The sequence below is a fragment of the Schistocerca nitens genome, chromosome 5 (assembly GCF_023898315.1).
Source record: "Schistocerca nitens isolate TAMUIC-IGC-003100 chromosome 5, iqSchNite1.1, whole genome shotgun sequence".
NCBI classification, from domain to species: domain Eukaryota; kingdom Metazoa; phylum Arthropoda; class Insecta; order Orthoptera; family Acrididae; genus Schistocerca; species Schistocerca nitens.
In genome coordinates this window covers 245,230,257-245,249,285 of record NC_064618.1, presented here as the reverse complement: position 1 = coordinate 245,249,285, position 19,029 = coordinate 245,230,257, and the positions used below count along the sequence as shown (strand labels likewise).

The 19,029-nt window shown below is 41.2% G+C and overlaps 1 protein-coding gene across 3 annotated transcripts in view; it reads right to left on the bottom strand.

Annotated features, from left to right (window-relative positions):
* The window catches only part of LOC126259660 (RNA polymerase II-associated protein 1), a 200,129-nt gene that overhangs the window by 66,364 nt on the left and 114,736 nt on the right, over positions 1 to 19,029 (bottom strand). For all 3 annotated transcript variants that reach the window (XM_049956595.1, XM_049956596.1, XM_049956597.1), the window contains 4 exons: positions 18,569 to 18,738; positions 18,268 to 18,436; positions 14,014 to 14,115; positions 13,664 to 13,934 (listed from right to left, as the gene is read on the bottom strand). In XM_049956595.1, coding sequence (XP_049812552.1) covers positions 13,664 to 13,934; positions 14,014 to 14,115; positions 18,268 to 18,436; positions 18,569 to 18,738 — 712 coding nt within the window. The remainder of the gene's footprint in view (positions 1 to 13,663; positions 13,935 to 14,013; positions 14,116 to 18,267; positions 18,437 to 18,568; positions 18,739 to 19,029) is intronic.

The following is a 19,029-nucleotide window of genomic DNA, read 5'->3' as shown; positions in this document are numbered from 1 at the left end:
CAGAGTAGTAACAAATATCTATATTTGTAAGATGGCTTCAATAACAACACAGTCAAGTAGCAATATCATTAGTTACCATCGGTTATTTGTCATTGTTTGTTTTATTCCCACCATTTTATACCTAATTCATAAAACCAACTACAAGCCAGAAATCAGTTTTTTCCTCTTTTTTGCATAGTTAACTTCTAAAATACTGGCAATTGCTAGCACAGTCAAAAAACACATGTATGCACTTACTTTTGAATGACATCACTTCTGACTTCTGGATGACATAGCCTCACTCACTGAAGAACAAAAATGCTTAAAATAATTTAGGAGTAGAAGAGACCACTCAACCAAAAAAAAAACAACAACAGAAGTGTTGAGCCACTGATAGGCATATGAGAAAAAATGAAAACTTAGCTATCATTGTAAAAAGTCTTTTGACAAGATAGAGTAAAAGTGTACACACACACACACACACACACACACACACACACACACACACACACACACACACACGCCTAACTGTACCATCTGGACACAATGCCATAACTGCATGTCAGCAGGTGGATTGGGGTGATGGTTGTGTCAGGTGGGGTCGGTAGAGGGAAAAACAGGATGGAAACAAGATGAAGGTGGATGGTGGCTTGGTTGGAAGCACCAGATCTGCAGGACAAGAATGCAGGAGAAAGGGGTGACAGCTGCAAGGGCTGGGTGTGCGATGCACAGCCACTGCAGCCATAGGGGTGTGGCACATGATGGAGATGATATGGAGGTGTGGATTGGGAGGGCCTGACAGGACAGAGGAAGTGGGGAACCATTGAGTACAAGGTGTAGGGACATTAGCTTAGCAGGATTTAAGCCAAAAGTACTATGGCACACAAGGATGCAATGCAAGGGTAACTAGGATAACTCCCATCTACATAGTTCAGAAAAGCTGGTGCTGCAGGGAAGGATCCACATGGCATGGGTTGTGAAGCAGCCATTGAGTTTGAGCACATTATGCTCAGCAGCATATTGTGTCACTGTGTGATAAATTGTGTTTATGACCACAGTTCGGTAGAGGCCATTCAGTATGGTTGACATCTAGTTGGTGATTACTCTCACATAAAATGCGTTGCAGAAATTGCAGCAGAGCTGGTATATGACAAAATTGTTCAAATGGCTCTGAGCACTATGGGACTTAACATCTATGGTCATCAGTCCCCTAGAACTTAGAACTACTTAAACCTAACTAACCTAAGGACATCACACAACACCCAGCCATCACGAGGCAGAGAAAATCCCTGACCCCGCCGGGAATCGAACCCGGGAACCCGGGCGTGGGAAGCGAGAACGCTACCGCACGACCACGAGATGCGGGCGGTATATGACACAGCAGCTTTCACAGTGTACTGTAACGGCATTTTGGAGCATACTGCTCTCTTTCTCTGCTGAATGACATAAGGGTACATATTTCTATTAAGGAAAATTTTACTTATTATGATGTTTAAAAAATTACTTCATGAGTGTGTCTGGTTTATTTTGCATGTTCATACATGGGGGTCAGAGCAACACTGCCGCGTGTACTTCAACGGAAGAGTACTAGATCCTAGCTGGTCAGAGAAACACCATTGCTCAATGACCAAAGACCAGTAGAAGAACGCACCATTTTATTCAAGTCCCTATGACTTTTTTTCTTTTTCTAATTGTAAAAACAAAAATAGCTACGGAAGGAAATCTTGCATCTTTCTGTCCTGTTCCATTCTGTTCATGTTTAGTCATGCTTGCTGATACTTGAATGAGATTAAAGTTTCATTGTGGTGAATACTGTATGCTATTATACAGGGTGACCATTATTGAACTATATGAAGAAAAAACGTAAATTAGTTACAAACTATGGCACGCACACACTTTATTCAAAATGTAAACATCACTACAGATATTTGGATTTTGGTTATGACACGTTCAATATACCTGCCATCATTGGCGATGATGTGCCACACACGAATAGCGAAATTCTGCATAACCCACTGAAGTGTTGGAACATCAATGCTGTCGATGACCTCCTGAATGGCTGTTTTCAGTTCAGCAATGGTTTTGGGATTATTGCTGTACACCATGTCTTCAATATAGCCTCACAAAAAGGAATCACATGTGTTCAGATCCGGAGAACATGGTGACCATTCAATGCCCATGCCAGTGGCCTCTGGGTACCCCAGAGCGAGAATGCGGTCCCCACATGGCTCCTCCAGGACATCAAATACTCTCCTGCTTCAATGGGGTCAAGTTCCATCTTGCATGAACCACATCTTGTAAAAATCAATGTCACTCAGAATAATGGGCATGAAATCAACTTTCAAAACCTTCACATATTGTTTGGTAGTCACTGTGCCATCACAGAATATCACACCAACTATTCTGTGACTGCAAATTGCACACTACACAGTCACCCACTGAGGGTGAAGAAACTTCTTGATCATGAAATGAGGGTTCTCAGTCCCCCAAATGTGTCAATTTTGCTTATTGATGAACCCATCCAAATGAAAGTGGGCTTTGTCTCTAAACCATGCATGAATGCGCATGCTAATTCCCATCATGACCCACAGCCAACCACGCAAACCATCCAGAAGTTACGATGTTTTCATTTCATACAGTTCAATAATTATCACCCTGTATATACTGAGTTATAATAAACCAACGGGAACTTATTGTGTGGTAATAAGTATTTTAAGTGTTGAATTTCATGAAAGTAAATATCATCCTGCACCTTTGAATTTCAAATAACTATCCTGCATCATAATGGTCATCGCAAGGATTTTAGAGAAAGATAAGTGATCAAAATTTTGACTGCTACAGAAAAGATAAAGATAACAAGATCTTTGGTCACTGCATACTTGAATGAAACAAGTTACAAAGAAAATATGAAATAATTAATATTTATGAAAATAATTGCACAGTATGTGATACAGTCTGGAGAAGTATAATACCTACAAATTGTGCTTGTGCAATTCATATATATATCAATTTTAACCTACTGGAGAATTATTCATCTGACTCTGTAAAAACACTAATGGCTGAACATCAGTGCTGAATCTCTGGTCAATACTACTGTAAAAAAACCAATAATATTTGGAATCAGATAATTTCTATCATCCATGTAATGGACACTTTCTGGATACTTATTAATACATAGTCTCACAGTGGACGTGTTGACAAAGTGGGAGTATTTATATAAGCACATGTCTGACTGTGGATAATATGTAATTTCATTATTTTTTTTAAAAAAAAATTATTATTTTCATTGATATAACAACTTGGACATACGCAAACAAATTAATATGTTCATGATGCACCAGCATACGGTCATTTAAAGTACAGCATATCACAGCAACAGGCCAAAACCCAAATAAACCAAACCAAGTTCCAGTCCTATTCAAAAGCCTCAACTTCAGACCGACAAGTTTAACAATGCCAGGCTCATTACAGACCAATTCTTCTTCTCCCAATCCCTACAGTGGAAACATTTCTTTGTTACCAATCCCTTCAATCAAAGCCAACATAATCACAACACTGACTCTTGCCTTTCCAGTTCGTACCACCAGTCAACTGTGACCCTCCCTCTCCCCCACCCACCCATCCTCTGGTAACCTTCCACAGAATCCTTACCACCAATCTGGTCTCACCATACTTCCCTAGGTCCCTTCCCAAGAACATAAAACTCTCAACAGAAGAAAGGGCTGACATTTGCAACCTCAAAAGAGAACCCAAGTTAATCGTCCTCCCTGGAAATGAAGGCTCTATTATTATCGTGCTGAATCACAGTGGCTACCTGACAGAAGGCATCCACCAACTGCCTGATGTTCCAACACCAGGCTCTGGCATAGAGATCCCACCCCAGAAGTCCAAAGTGCCCTCCAATCCTTAGTGAAATCCTTAGGGTATGTTTAAGCAGCAGCCTCATTGCTGCCACCTCATTCTTGCTTTTGGCACATCGCACCTTGCTCTTCATTGGGTGCCTTGTTACAATTACTCTGCAGCCTTACTGCTAGCCAGGAGTAATTACCATGCAGCTGTTCAAAGAACTGGCAGAGAGATAGCAAAGATAATCATGGCACTGCTGAAGTGACTTCAAAGAATGATCATGGAGTAAAACACAAACCAGTTTGATAGCATCATCTGGTGCCAATCATAGTGAGCAGCAATGGTAAAGGTTAAACAGGCAGGTAAGACTCAGTGGACTTGTTTCATCATCACCAGTCCACGCTGGTGAGCAGTGAGGTGGAAGCATAAATGCACTCTTAAGCCCACTCCAGAATCTCTCCCTTGAGTCCATTTTCCTCCTCACCTCAATTACTCCCCATACACCCACTTTCTTCTTGCTTTCCAAAATCCACAAACTCAACAATCCTGGATGCCCCATTGTAGCTGGATAATATATGCACAATGAAAGAAGTACCATCCTTGTTGATCAACACCAGCAACCAATTGTCCGCAGCCAAACCTCTCATATCAAAGATACAAACATCTTCCTTCACCAACTCTTTATCATTTCCATCCCATTACCACCTGGATTCTACTCGTCACTGTTGATGTAACCGTACCCGCGACCTTGCCATTGTCGACCACCTCCTCTTCCAATGTACTTCTGACTCCTAACCTACTGTCTCATTCATTACGTATCTTGCCAATGATATCCTCACACACAACTACAACAAATCTTCAGCATAGCCATGACCATCTTCAAGGCACCCTCCCATGCCGACCTCTTTATTGGCCACCTAGGAGAAACCTTCCCAGCCTCCCAAAACTGCAAATCCTTTGTCTGGTGCTTCCTTCACTGACTCTCCACCATCCCTACTTCTTTATCTCCTGGATTCCTACTCACCACTGTTGACACCATTTCCTTATAGACCAACATCCCTCATGCCCATGGTCTTGCCAGTAGTGAACACTACCTCTCCCGTCTTTCAGACACCAAACCCACTACCTCATTCCTCATACACCTTAATAACTTTATCCTAACATACAACTACTTCTCCTTTGAGAGGAAAGTATACAAATAAATCCATGGCACAGCCATGGGCAGCTGCATGGTACCCTTCTTTGCACACCTGTTTATGGCCCATGTAAAAGACACCTTCCTAGCCACCCAAAACCGCAAACCTCTAGTCTGGTTCATGGTCACTGACGATATCTTCATGATTAAAATACAGAGCCAAGACACCCTATCCTATTCCTCCACAACCTCGACACCTTCTCTCTCATTCCTCTACCAAACGTGCCATCTTCCACCTCTGTGGCTGCCTCATCCATACCTCTGTCCATATTAAGCCCATTAACCACCGAGAGTACCCGCATTTTGACAAATGTAACCCATTCCAATGAAAAATCACACCCATATAGTTTGTGCACCCATGAGCAGCGTACCTACAGTGGCAAGAATTCCCATGCCCAGTATGCTGGCGGCCTCACAAAGGACTTCAAAGATGAAATCTCCCCCCCCCCCCCCCCCCCCGCAAACCTAGCCCACAAACAGATTTCCTTTGCCATATCCTCAGATACCCCTAATGTAGGTTGTCCATTTCATTTTGATTGAAAAAGGGGACATTTAAAATAAATTAGAGAAAAACCTGGGACAATGAAGAAAAAAACGGGACATAAATATTGTATTGACTAAATTTAATACACATACAAGTTTACCTTTACAATGTGCACTCAGATGATCCCAAATCACTTTTCACAATTATTCTGCCACACTATCACCGTACTTTTCACTTTTATGTACTTTATCAAGAAATACATTTTCGTTTGAAATTGTATCATAAAAGTCAGTACACGATACACCATTAAAGTGTGTTTTGACAATGAGCAAGGCCCTCACCGTTTCAACTTTCATTCTGTTTTTCTTCATCTGACCACAAAGAGTTCACTAACGAAAACACACATACCACAGCAGCATTTGACCCAGGAACTGCCAGACAAAACTGCACCAAATGAATCATGTTTTTAATGTTAGTGTTTTTACTTTCGAAATAAGCAAATATTTTGCACCTCGTTGCACTAACACTTTCTTTGTCTCCTTCTTCACTTTTTATGAAGTTCTGTGCACATGAAAATTCATCAAACAGTTTGTCTTCATCAACAGGAAAATTTGGTACAACACTTTTAACAAAAACACAACAGTCCTGAATATCCTTCCACTGTAGCTGCTCCTTTTCAGTATTAACCCAGTCAAATGCTTTAAAAGGTGTGAGAAATGGTGAACACCATTCTTTAATATACTCAATGCAAGAGTCGTGGAAGATGTCAGCATAAACATGAAATTGTTCTACAGTAATTTCACCCTCTTCTTACAGCTTTCTTAGAGTCTCATGTACAAAGGATGTGAGAAACCTTTCAGATTTTCTACATTGAAATTTGCCCAATAATTTGTTTATTTCTTGATAAACTTCCATTATTGTGATTTCTTGTTTGTCAATACATTTAATTGTTGTGGAGTAAGATTTTAGCTGGCTAACAAGAAAATGTAGAAGAACAATAGACTCAGGATTATCAAAGAATTGTTTAAGGATAATAGGACACTTATCAAGGGAAATGAAATATGATTTCAAAACAGGAAATATCTCTACAATTCTTTCCAATGCTGGTAGCAGAGATAGCCACCTTGTCTTGCTGTGCCCACGTACAGTTTTGTATTCAGTTTTAGTAAACTTACAGAATGACTTCAGATATTCAACCCTTACTGTATATATGTGTAAATGCTGGTAGATTTTGTTTACGATTAATTGGCAGTCGATGGGTAGGCAATCTGAGCCAGTGTGTAAGGAATTGTGCACCACGTGTGCTGGACAGCCAACACGAACTATATTATTCACTGTGTTCTGTTGCAGCTTATAGAACAAACTGTTTTTTCCTTTCCTCTGCTTACCACCAAAATAGGTGTTAGTGTTGTCTGTAGAAACTGCAATCACCTTTCCCCCAAGATCATATTTCTTTAAAACCTCCAGCACATAATTCTGAAGTAAATCTTAAGTTTCTCCAGCTAAATTAACCAATTCGAGCACTTTCACCGTGATGCCATTTTCAGGGTGAAAATACCTGATAAGGAGAGGAACCAACTTCAAATCCAGATGATTCGATGTATCAATCATTACAGAAATGAATCGAGCACTTTTCAGTTCATTTAAAACCTGCTGAGCTGCATACGGTCCAATAACATTTGAAATGACTGCATAACAACTTGTGTGTCAACATGTGAATTTAGGATTGAAAAGTTTTTTAACAACTGCTGTAGTACAGTCAATTGACTTAAAGCTATGGTTATGCATTGCACTGTGGTATGCAAATGTAGCTTCTTGTGCTGCCAACTGCCTGTCCATTTCTGTTACTGATTTTAAGTTTACATAGTAGTCACTCACACATTTATTTGCTCTTTTCGTTTGATCACTCATGCGATGTTTCGTCGTCTTAATGTGATTCACAATGTCAGACCTTCCACCATGACCAATAGCAAATTTTGATCTGCACAACGTACATTCTACAGTTTCTCCACTACCAGTGATAAAAGGAAACTCGCTTTTTATATTGCTGTTAAAATTACACTTTCGTTTTGGCGTAATAAAACAGTGATTGCACAGTGCAAAACATTAACAGTGTGGTGACGAAAGCCAGAGAGGAAGTATCAGTGGTGTAGAGTATCTTTGGACTGAAAGGATGGATTCAGTGGATCGATTTAGATGAGAAGAATCTTCGTCATTATTCGTAATGTATAGTGCGTTTAAAATTACTTGCGGCTTTTGACAGTTCGGTACATGTTTGGGGTATGCTGAAAGTCATCACACGCTTTCTAGCGTAAATAGTTGCGCAGTTAATAGCAAGTCAAACAACCAGTAGCGTAAAATACTCTAGCCAAGCAGAATCATAAAAAAACAGGACATTTGAGCGTCCCCAAAAAAACTTTCGGGACAGCGGGACATTTTGGTAAAAAACGGGACTGTCCCGGGAAAAACGGGATGAATGGACACCCTACCCTAATGTTGCAACTGTTCCCAAAAATCAGCTGAATAGGGTACCCACTCGCCATCCAGTATCAATCCTGGCTGGAGGAAATGAACCGTATCATTCACCAAGGCTTGATTATCTATCTTCATACCCAGAAATGAGGAACAGTATTCCACTACCCACCCAATCTATTCAATATCCACGTCCATCCTTATGTGAATCGCATTCCCAACCTCTTGCCACAGGCCTCATATCCCTGCAGAAAACCCTACTGCAAGACTCCCGTTTACTCACACAGCACATACCACCCCAATCCAGTCACGGGCTTCTCCTACCCCACCACAAGCAGGACCACCTGTGAAATCAGCTATATCTCTACTAGCTCTGCTGCAATTTCTGCACAACATTTTATGTGAACATGACCACCACCCAGCTTTCCACTACAATAAATGGCCAACAACATAGTTAACCACCTGCTGCTGATCACAACCACCTGCTGGAATGGGTGTGCTCTAGCTCGTCAAAGGATTTCTTCCAAAAGCTAGCAAAGTTTTCATTCTTTTTTGCATGCTTATCAATGAAGAGTCAATGGCTGCTTCACAACCCATGCTATCTGTATCCTTCCCTCCAGCATCAGCTTTTCTTAACTATGTAGATGGGAATTATCCTTGCAACACATCCTTTGCTTCTGTACTCCTCGCCTCAATCTCCATTAATCCACTGACCCCACACCATCTACCCAACAGTTTCCCCTTCCTAAATCCTGTCACTCCCTCCCAATCCATGCCTCCATGTCATCTTCATCATGTGTTGCACCCCACTGGCTCCAGTGCCTTAGTGTCACATGCCTAACCCACGCACTTGCCACCTTTCTCTCCCACATTAAAGGATTTCTTTATCAAAGTTCTTATTCTTCTTTGCATGTCTGTTGACAACTCAATGCTTTTGCTATTTGGTGATTGGTCTCCATTACTCCTAAATTATTTGTGTTGTGACTCGCCGATCATTCAAAGCGCCGCCGCGCAATTATGCGCGTCCTCTACGTGCGGCGCTGTCTGCCAGCCATGCAGCAGCTGCGCCACCTAAGCGGCCAGCCGAGCAGCGGCCGCTAGACTGGGACTCAGTGCTCATTCGAATGCTAACATGTACACATGTCTTGCTTGTCAACTTACTCTGTGACTTATATGTGTTGTGTCGTTCTGAAATATATATGTTAAACTTGACCTTATAACAATTGGCGACGAGGTAGTGGATTTTTCCTTTTCACCGTTGACCCACAGGTTTCTATAGCTACTGTCGAGCAACTATTGCAAAATCTCCTTGAACAGCAAACGCTTGTAACAGGTGCGATTCGCAATTTCGTCGCGGCGTCAAATTCAACCTCTGTGCGCTGTTGACGACGCATGCGGCGCGTCCCCGCCGGCCGACGTGGCCGCAGTGCGCACCCACGCGCAGCCTCGGCCTAACCGTAAACAACCCGCTAAGAAACTGCAGCAAAACCCCCGGCAACTTCCTTCATGTACGCGGTGTTTTACGAAACATTCACGCGAGGATTGTCCCCAACGTTGGGCTGTGTGTCACAATTGCAAAAAGAAAGGTCATGTGTCTTCCGTTTGCAAATCCGACCGCATACATGATGTTCATGAACATGACGCTGATTCTGTGTTATCTGTCAATTGCACTTCTTCCCTTTCAGGGAAGTTATTCCTCACTGTCCAAATCCTTGGTCGAGATGTTCGCATGCAGGTGGATACCGGTTCTGCTGCCACTATAATTAATTCTCAGACGTATCTTCAGTTGGGTTCTCCACTCCTGTCACCTGTCACTCGGCAATTACGGACGTACAATAAACAGAAGATTTCTCTCTTGGGACAGTTTCATGCTGAGATATCTTACAAATCCGTCATTCGCACTGTTCCCATATTTGTGGTCGACCAGAGCAACGCAGAAAATCTTTTTGGTTTTGATGCCTTTCATGTTTTTGGGTTCTCCATAGATGACTCAGTCAATATTGTCTCTGATGCTATTCCTTATGCTCAACTGGATTCCTTGTCGAAGACATTTTCGTCCCTTTTTTCTCCTGGGTTAGGCCGTGCAAATGACTTTGAAGCTCATATCACGCTCAAACCCACTGCTCGGCCAATTTTTCTCGGGCTCGGCCCATTCCTGTGGCCCTTCGTGATTGGGTAAAACGAGAGTTGGATTGTCTCACTATTTCAGGGGTCTTGCTTCCTGTCACTTCCACTGAGTGGTCCTCTCCTGTTGTTGTTGTTGCTAAGCCAAATGGTGATATTCGTCTCTGTGGCGATTTCAAAGCCACTGTAAATGCTCAGTGCCTCATCGACACTTACCCTATGCCCCTTCCTGAAGAACTGTTCACTAAACTTGCTGGAGGCCAGTATTTTTCTAAAATTGACCTGTCAGAAGCTTATCATCAACTTCCTCTCGATGCTGCTTCCCGGCAGTTTCTGGTCCTTAACACGCCTTTCCGCCTCTATCAATACCAACGCTTGCCATTCGGGGTTGCTAGCGCCCCAGCTCTCTTTCAGCGATTCTTGGAACAATTATTGCTCCCTGTCCCTGGGTGTATCAATTACATGGACGACACTGTTGTCACTGGCTCCACCATTGACGAACATCTTCAAAATCTCCGCACACTTCTTGATATCTTACAGACTGCCGGTCTTAAGTGTCATCTTCAGAAATCACAATTTTTTCAGGCATCTATCACGTACTTGGGGTTTCAATTCTCTTGGGATGGTATTCGTCCGCTTCAGCAAACTGTCGCTGTGATCGATGCCCTTCCTCACCCTACATCTGTTAAGGAACTGCAGGCCTTCTTGGGGAAAATAGCATACTATCACAAGTTTTTACCGTCTGCGGCTTCGGTGGCTCAGCCATTGCATCGCCTGTTGCATAAAAATGTGCCTTTTCACTGGTCCGCATCACGCGATGCGGCTTTCCAGAGATTGAAGACTATGCTGAAACAGGCCCCGTGCCTGGCTACTTATCGACCTGGCCAACATCTTGTTCTTGCCACAGACGCCTCTCAATACGGGGTCGGTGCAGTCCTTGCGCACCGTTTTTCTGACGGTTCGGAACAACCCATTGCTTATGCCTCCAAAACGCTCACGGATGACCAACAAAAATATTCTCAAATTGAGAAAGAAGCTTTGGCCATTATTTATGCTCTTCATAAGTTTGGTGTTTTTCTCTATGGCTCAAAACTTCATCTTGTTACGGATCACCAACCACTTGTTTCCTTGTTTCATCCATCAACGTCACTTCCCGACATGGCTGCATACCGCCTCCAGCGTTGGGCTCTTTACTTGTCTCGTTTCAATTATGAGATTCATTTCCGGCCAACGGCTCAACATGCATATGCCGATGCTCTGTCTCGCCTTCCCATGGGTCCTGATCAGGCATTCGACAGGGACGAACTTTTGTGTTTCCACCTGGATGTTGCCAAGCAGCGGGTTGTGGACGGGTTCCCCATCACTGGGGACAGGCTGGCGGCTGTTACGGGTTCGGACCCTACCCTCTCCCGGCTTTTACGCTGTATTCAGAAGGGTTGGCCAGATCGCCCGTCCGCTAAGACTTCTGATCCGTTGCGGAACTACTACGCTTTGCGCTACCGCCTCACGGCTAGGGATGGTGTTATCCTCCTTTCCACTGACAATGCTTCGTCGCGTGTTGTGGTACCTGCCTCTTTGTGTGCTTCGGTCTTGTGCCTCCTTCACCAAGGGCACTGGGGTGTGTCTCGCACAAAATCTCTGGCGCGCCGTCATGTGTACTGGCCTGGCATTGACTCTGAAATAGCACACATGGTCGCTGCCTGCGGCCCTTGTGCGTCACTGGCCGCTGCCCCGAAGTCATCTTTGTCACCGTGGCCTTCGCCTGAGAAGCCCTGGGAGTGCATTCATGCTGACTTTGCGGGACCCTTTTTAGGTATTTATTGGCTCCTCGTAATTGACGCCTACTCTAACTTTCCTTTCATTGTCCGTTGCACGTCGCCTACCACCGCAGCAACCACCAGTGCTCTCGCCCGCATTTTTTCTTTGGAAGGCCTCCCCTCTACTCTTGTTACTGATAATGGTCCGCAATTTGCCTCTTCAGAATTTGCGGATTTTTGTGCTCGCCACGGCGTTATGCATGTCACGGCCCCGCCGTTCCATCCACAATCCAACGGTGAGGCTGAACGACTGGTCTGCACATTTAAGGCTCAGATGCGGAAACTTCTGACTTCTTCTGCTGCTGATGATGCGCTTCTCCAGGTTCTGGCATCTTACCGTTTCACCCCCATGGGCGACCACAGCCTGGCTGAGCTCTTACATGGCCGACAGCCCCACACACTACTTCATCTTCTGCGGCCTTCCACCTCATGGCCGCGGGTGCCTTCACTTGGCCAGTTCACCGCCGATGACCTCGTCTGGGTATGGGGATATGGCAGGTAGCCAAAATGGAGCCTGGGCCGCATCTTACAACACCGTGGCAGACGCCTGTATAAAATACAGACGGACACGGGTGTTGCAGTGTGTCATTCGGACCAGCTTTGGCCTCGTGTGCCGGCAACGTCTGTTCCGAATGCCACTACACCACCTTCGGCTCTACCTAACGCTTGGGATCTTGGCATCTCTCAATACTCACAACGCAGCCCTCTCACTGTCATCGCGATGCCAGCACCAGAACGGATGCCACCAGGAGACGTGGCCATGCAGGAACCGGATGACCATCCTCTGTCAGAGCCAATCTACTCGCCTCCTCCTCCAACGGACGCTGACACATCGCCCATGTCTCCTGTCATATCAACTGGACTTGCCACAACGGGCAGATTGGTGCATGGGGCCCCAGCAGATTCGACCCCTACGTCTCCTGTCATCTCGACCCGTTATCATCGGGGACACTTCCATCCGTACGGGAAGCCTCCTCATCGAGACTTTACAGCGAGTCAAACAACGCCTATGGTCATTAGCCATCTCTGGGACACCTCCATAAAGACCAGTGCAACAATTTCAAAGGGGGAAAGTGTTGTGACTCGCCGATCATTCAAAGCGCCGCCGCGCAATTATGTGCGTCCTCTACGTGCGGCGCTGTCTGCCAGCCATGCAGCAGCTGCGCCACCTAAGCGGCGAGCCGAGCAGCGGCCGCTAGACTGGGACTCAGTGCTCATTCGAATGCTAACGTGTGCACATGTCTTGCTTGTCAACTTACTCTGTGACTTATATGTGTTGTGTCGTTCTGAAATATGTCTCTTAAACTTGACGTTATAACAATTTGCAATCTGCCAGAACATTCCTTACTATAAAAAAGGTTAAAAATTGGACATAGTTGTAGTACACAATGCTACATGTCTCTTCAAATAGAACGATATTAATGATCTACAATCACCTTCCAAAATTTGAAATTCATGAAAATTTATTATTACTGTAATCTGAAAAATAATTAATTTTAACTGCATCCCCGAGGTAATGTACATCCCTATCTTGTTTCTTATGATCTTTTTAATGAAGGACTTTTAAAATAAATTGTGTAAATTAAAATTTTAATATTGTTTTTAATGTTCTTTCTACCTCTTTTTTTAGCTCTTCTTTTTTAGCACTTCATTTGTCTAAAGTATTATTATTCATTTGTTGCTTCATTGAAAATATTATTAGTCATTTGTTGCTTCTACTTTGAAAAATATGAACTCAATACTTACAGTAAATTTGTCTGTCTGCATCAGCTGACTCAACCATTTTTCTGCACACATTTCTGCTGGAGTGATATAACTAGAAAAATGCTCAACAGGAAGTGTTATAGAACTTCTTGTTTGATGGACAATTCTTTGGTGCTTTGCAATTATTATAGCTTGGTTAATTAATGAAAATAGTGCTGCTCCGTGTTCATGAGCAAAGGTTGATATTTCATCTGACGCAGAAGTGCAATGCAGATGAAACTGTAACAACCTCATAAGCACTGGATACATGTCCCTGAAAATGTACACCAATTAGTATCAAACAGATAAAATAACACAGAAATACTTGAGTTATACACACATGATGTACTTGCATGAAAGTCTGTGTTGCTAGATTGTAGGCCAAAAGTGTCTGCCACAAGTACAGACTTTGCAGACTCAGTCGCAATGCTTCACTTTGAGGCAAAGCACACTCCCTGCAACATAAATGAAAAGTCTACGAACTGATATCACATGGAAACAAATTGTTTCAAAAGAGCATGAAGTTTTTGCCTTATAATGATAAAGCTTTAACCAAATGCATCTGCTGTTACATACAAAGTATCACATGACGAAAGTCATCTGGTGAAGTGCAAGTTATACACTGTGAAACTGTAGTTCAGAAACTGTTACATGGCCAAACGTGTTCTATAAAACTTTAGAGATTAAAGAAAAAGTGTAAAGTATGTAGTCAGACAGGGAAAAATGAAAATTATAACAATATTTTTATATTCAATATATGTATTTAGAATCTATTTTAGGAATAATGTCCACTGACTGTCGGAATTTCAATTTTTTAGATTTTTACTTCCTATAAATGTTTCAGAGGAAAAGCTTGATCATCAGAAATTCGAGTGATGACTTGATGCTTCTTGTCATGACCTGATGAACTGGTCACAGGTTTTGCCTCACGCAAGTCTTTGAACGCTTGACAATGGAGCTTTCACTTTGAAATATACAGGGTGTTTGACAATGCAGGTAGCAACAAAAAGAGTGGATAGAGGACAATGAAAGAAGCAATAATACTAATAAATGTAGGATCAAAAACCCATGTTTTCATCAATATGGCATATGCATGAGCCAAGTTATACCAATGTTACAACACTGTTAATATATAAAGCTATATTTTATTTTGAAACACTGCTAGTGAGCCATAGATTACAAAGTGGTAAAGTGCAATAGCTTGATTTTATCATGATTCATGATACCTAAGTACTTGTAGATAGCATTTCGACAATAAGAGAACCGGTCATGGCTCACCAACACCATGACTCCCAATGTCCCCCCGACATGAACCTGCTGTACTTTTTGTGTGGGGACATTTAAAAGCTTGGTGTATTCCAGCCCTGTTGTTAATACCAGGGATCTCTGGTAATGCACTGTGGATGGTTACCAATGAAGTCAGAACTCCACTGGGGTTTTTCAACGTGTACAGGCATCAGTGAGGGGGCGTGCTGAAGCCTGTCTTCACATGAACATGTAACACTTATTGTAATATGTTTGTCCTCAAGAGCATATCTGCAGTTCAGTTCCTCAGGGACTCTGTTATAAGATGTTCATGAACTTAGTCATAATAAGTCACATTTTGGTTTCCAGACCTATTACTTGCCTGTTTCTCTGTGCTCTACTCGCCTCTTTTGTTTGTACCCGTAATAGTCAAATTCTCAGTACGTAGAAAATCTTAATAAACAATGAAAAATGATTAGAATACAGACAGTAAATTGACTTTTATTTGTAAAATATATTAAAAACAAAAACACACATTGTTAATGTATCACACTAATATGTACTATATATTTGGTTGTGAGCAAAAAAGGCGATCATCAGACAACTTAAGCCTGAACAGATAGTTCTCGAATAATCAGTGAGAGCTTCTAGCTGTATGACAACTGTTAACTCCAAAAATATGTGTCGATTTGAAGGTTATGCATCTATATCAAAAACACAAATGACAATGCTTCAATGTGATGTGGCTACAAAACAATAAATATTATATAGTAATGTACTGAATGTTATACACTCTACAGATATGAGTATAAAGCCTTAAACAAATTTACTAACTTATCCAACATATGGTAATTCACAATTCATCAAGATATTAGTAAAGGTCCTAAACCATGCACAGACTGATAAACTGTTATTAGCATTTTAAAAGACACAAAAAGGCAGGTATGTACAAATAAACCTTATACTACATTGTACTCAAAGATTAAAATCATTTGAATATAAAGGCCAAAACAGTATGCTAACTGGTTACTAGCGTTGATTAACCTGTTTGTGTATGGCTTAGAGGCTTTCTAATACCTGTTTACTTGTGAAATACATTACAGTTTAGGTCAGTCAATGAGTGGATTTAGGAACTTACACTCACATCTTAAGAGACTACAAGAGATTTATTGTTTTGTACCAATATCAAATTGAAGAACTGCTATTTGTGTTTTTTGCAGAAAAGCATAATGTTCAAATCATCTCATATGTTTGGACATAATAGTCTTTGACAACTAGAATCTCTCACTGATGTTGTGTGGACTGTCTGTTCAGTCTTTAAGTTATCTGATGATGGCCTAGAAAACCAAAGTACAGTTTACAACAGAATATAAAATAATTATTATTGTGGGATATTAATACTAAGTTGTGCACCTTTAATGTGTATATGTTCCTCCAGATATGGATGGAATATTCCGTAATTGTCATAAAATATATATTTTTCACTGTCTGTGTGGACGCATGAAACTATTATGGATTCGTTAAAAAATTTATGTAATATCATGTTGTGTCTGTTGGCTTGAGCTATAGATGTCTACAAAACATAGGGCTTAGTTGACACTGAAAGTGAGCAAATATATTAATTTCACTGGGAACTAGAAATATTTGTCATACATTGACCCACCATCCCACACCCTCCTCTCCTTCTCTGGTCCACTTTTACCCTACCACTCACCCCTCCCCATCCAAACACACATGTAATTTTCTGTAAATACAATTATAAAAGAGTACATCACTGGAAATGGAAACTTCAAGACGTGGAGAATCTCAGACATGCAGCTACGACAAACTGAGTTTCGATAGCACAATATCAAAGAACAACCACTAATGCCACACTGATTTATGTTTTTAATAAGGAAGACAGCTAGTTTACTAGGTATATTGTTTACGTTCTTTTATCACCCAATTCATGTTGATTCATGTCATTTGACATCTACTAAAGGAAACCACTTATCTACACTGATAAAAACAATGATGGAACAATTCAAAATATTACAATATACCCAACAGAACAAGAGAATATGCTGTGTTAGGACAACCTGGAGTAACTGAAGTGTCTCAGCAAAACCATTTACTGGATGATGACCTATTGGTATAACACAAGCTGGTTAGGCACAGCACTATGTATCAAATGGTAATGGAGTGGCATAAATTGCAAATTCATGACTTTGGGCTTACTTCAAAAATGGAATATATTCAAAGAATCCCACATTTACATTCAGCGACAATCATAATGTCTTGTTCACAGATGGGCAGTTTAGGTGGCTCCCGGCACCTTGACTGCAATAATACTTGCAGAATTGCTACCCAAATAGCCCACAATCATTTGTCTAAAAGTGGTTACAATGAAAATAGCCCACACTATCAGTCTTATTAACAACACAAAACTTTACTACCCAAAGGTACTGGAAAGAGAAATACTATGATTGAGGGCATAACAAATGAAACCTTATGCTGTCCTCAAACACAATGCAGTTTAACACTGAATGCAACAAGTAAAACTGACTCTGAAGCAAGCACAAATCATGAAACAACCTCATATTTGCAGATGAAAGTTGACTGGTGGTTTGCAAGAATATCAGTATTGGTTGAAACACAGCACTCTATACCAGTTAAAATTTCTCTTTGATGTTTCAAAGTTACAGAAGCAAAATCCTCTGACCATTCTGCATTGTGCTTGTGTCACTACAGAATTTTTTCTTGTTGTGAGCAATGATAATCACCACCACTGAACTCAGCTGGATGGCAACTGTAATGCCGCTTCCAGCTTTCACAGTGATTGTACCTATTGGATGCATTGCAGCTCCAAAAAAAAAAAGCTTGTCCTTGAAGTACCGCAAAACAGTTAGACAAAGTTTTGAAGGGAATAATGGACTTTTATTGCAATTCTTATAGGGCTACTAGCCTGTGGTGCTCAGTCAGATAGTCACAACTGTTGCATTGTGGAAGAAGTGGCAGGAGCACCCTCATTACCCCTTGTCAGAGAAATGCATCTCCTGAACTGAGACCAACAAGTTATTTCTGCAACATCTGGTTGAAAAGCAGCAATTTGATTTTGAAGTGTTATTTTTAGTCATAAAATTAATGAAAAATGTGATTCAACTAAAAAGGTAATGTTGTAAAAGGTGTAGATTATAATGTGATGTGAATGCCCAGCAACAGAATCAATTTTCGACATTGGTTATAACATCTGTAATAAATACATGGAGTCTTTAAGGTAAACTCCTATTTAATTAAATTTAATTTCCAAATCTTAAATAAAATACTGAATTACAATAATAGGAATATTACAGAAGACTAATCAAATTATCACTAGAACATACCTAGGATCTATGCTTATGTAGCTGATCAAAACATCATGCATTTGGTACACAGAACATAAATCACTAGCAGCATTACGTGATCCAGATGCTAAAACTCTTACAAATTTGAGAGCTTCTACAAGAGGAACTCCATAAACAGATGTCATATCTTGTGGTTTTGTTCCACCAACTGCAAGAAGAGTTTCCTTCAGTGTAAGAACAAAATTTTCCAATTACTTTAAAAATATACAGAATGGTTACGATAAACATCTTAAAAACACTGTCAAATATAATGACAATAAAAAGCCGAATCTGTCATTACCAATTAATCTCCAATCCTTTGGAAGGAAGTTCTTAACGATGATAGATATTAGCCTTGGGCATGATGCTATGGCCAACACTGACTCGTGGGAATGTCTTGCTATTCTTGTCAAAATTTCCAAAGCAGCAATTACAGCTTTTGGACCTGGCTTCAAAGTCTCTAAAATATATCTGCAATATTACAAATAAAGATACAATCTTTCTGTTACATGCTATTGAACTCAATGAAACAAACAAGATTTAAATGCTGTTATTAACATGTTTCAGCTACAATACATGTTCATGAAGTGATATAACACAATTAATAAGCCAAGGTAATCTTGAAATTAAAATTAATGAAAATTTGAGAAAGAATAGTAGCATCTTATCTGCAAAGATAAAATGTGACAGCAATGGCTCTAAGTATTATCCAGTTTTCTTGCAGGCAGATACATTTATCATGACTTATAAGAGCATCCCTCA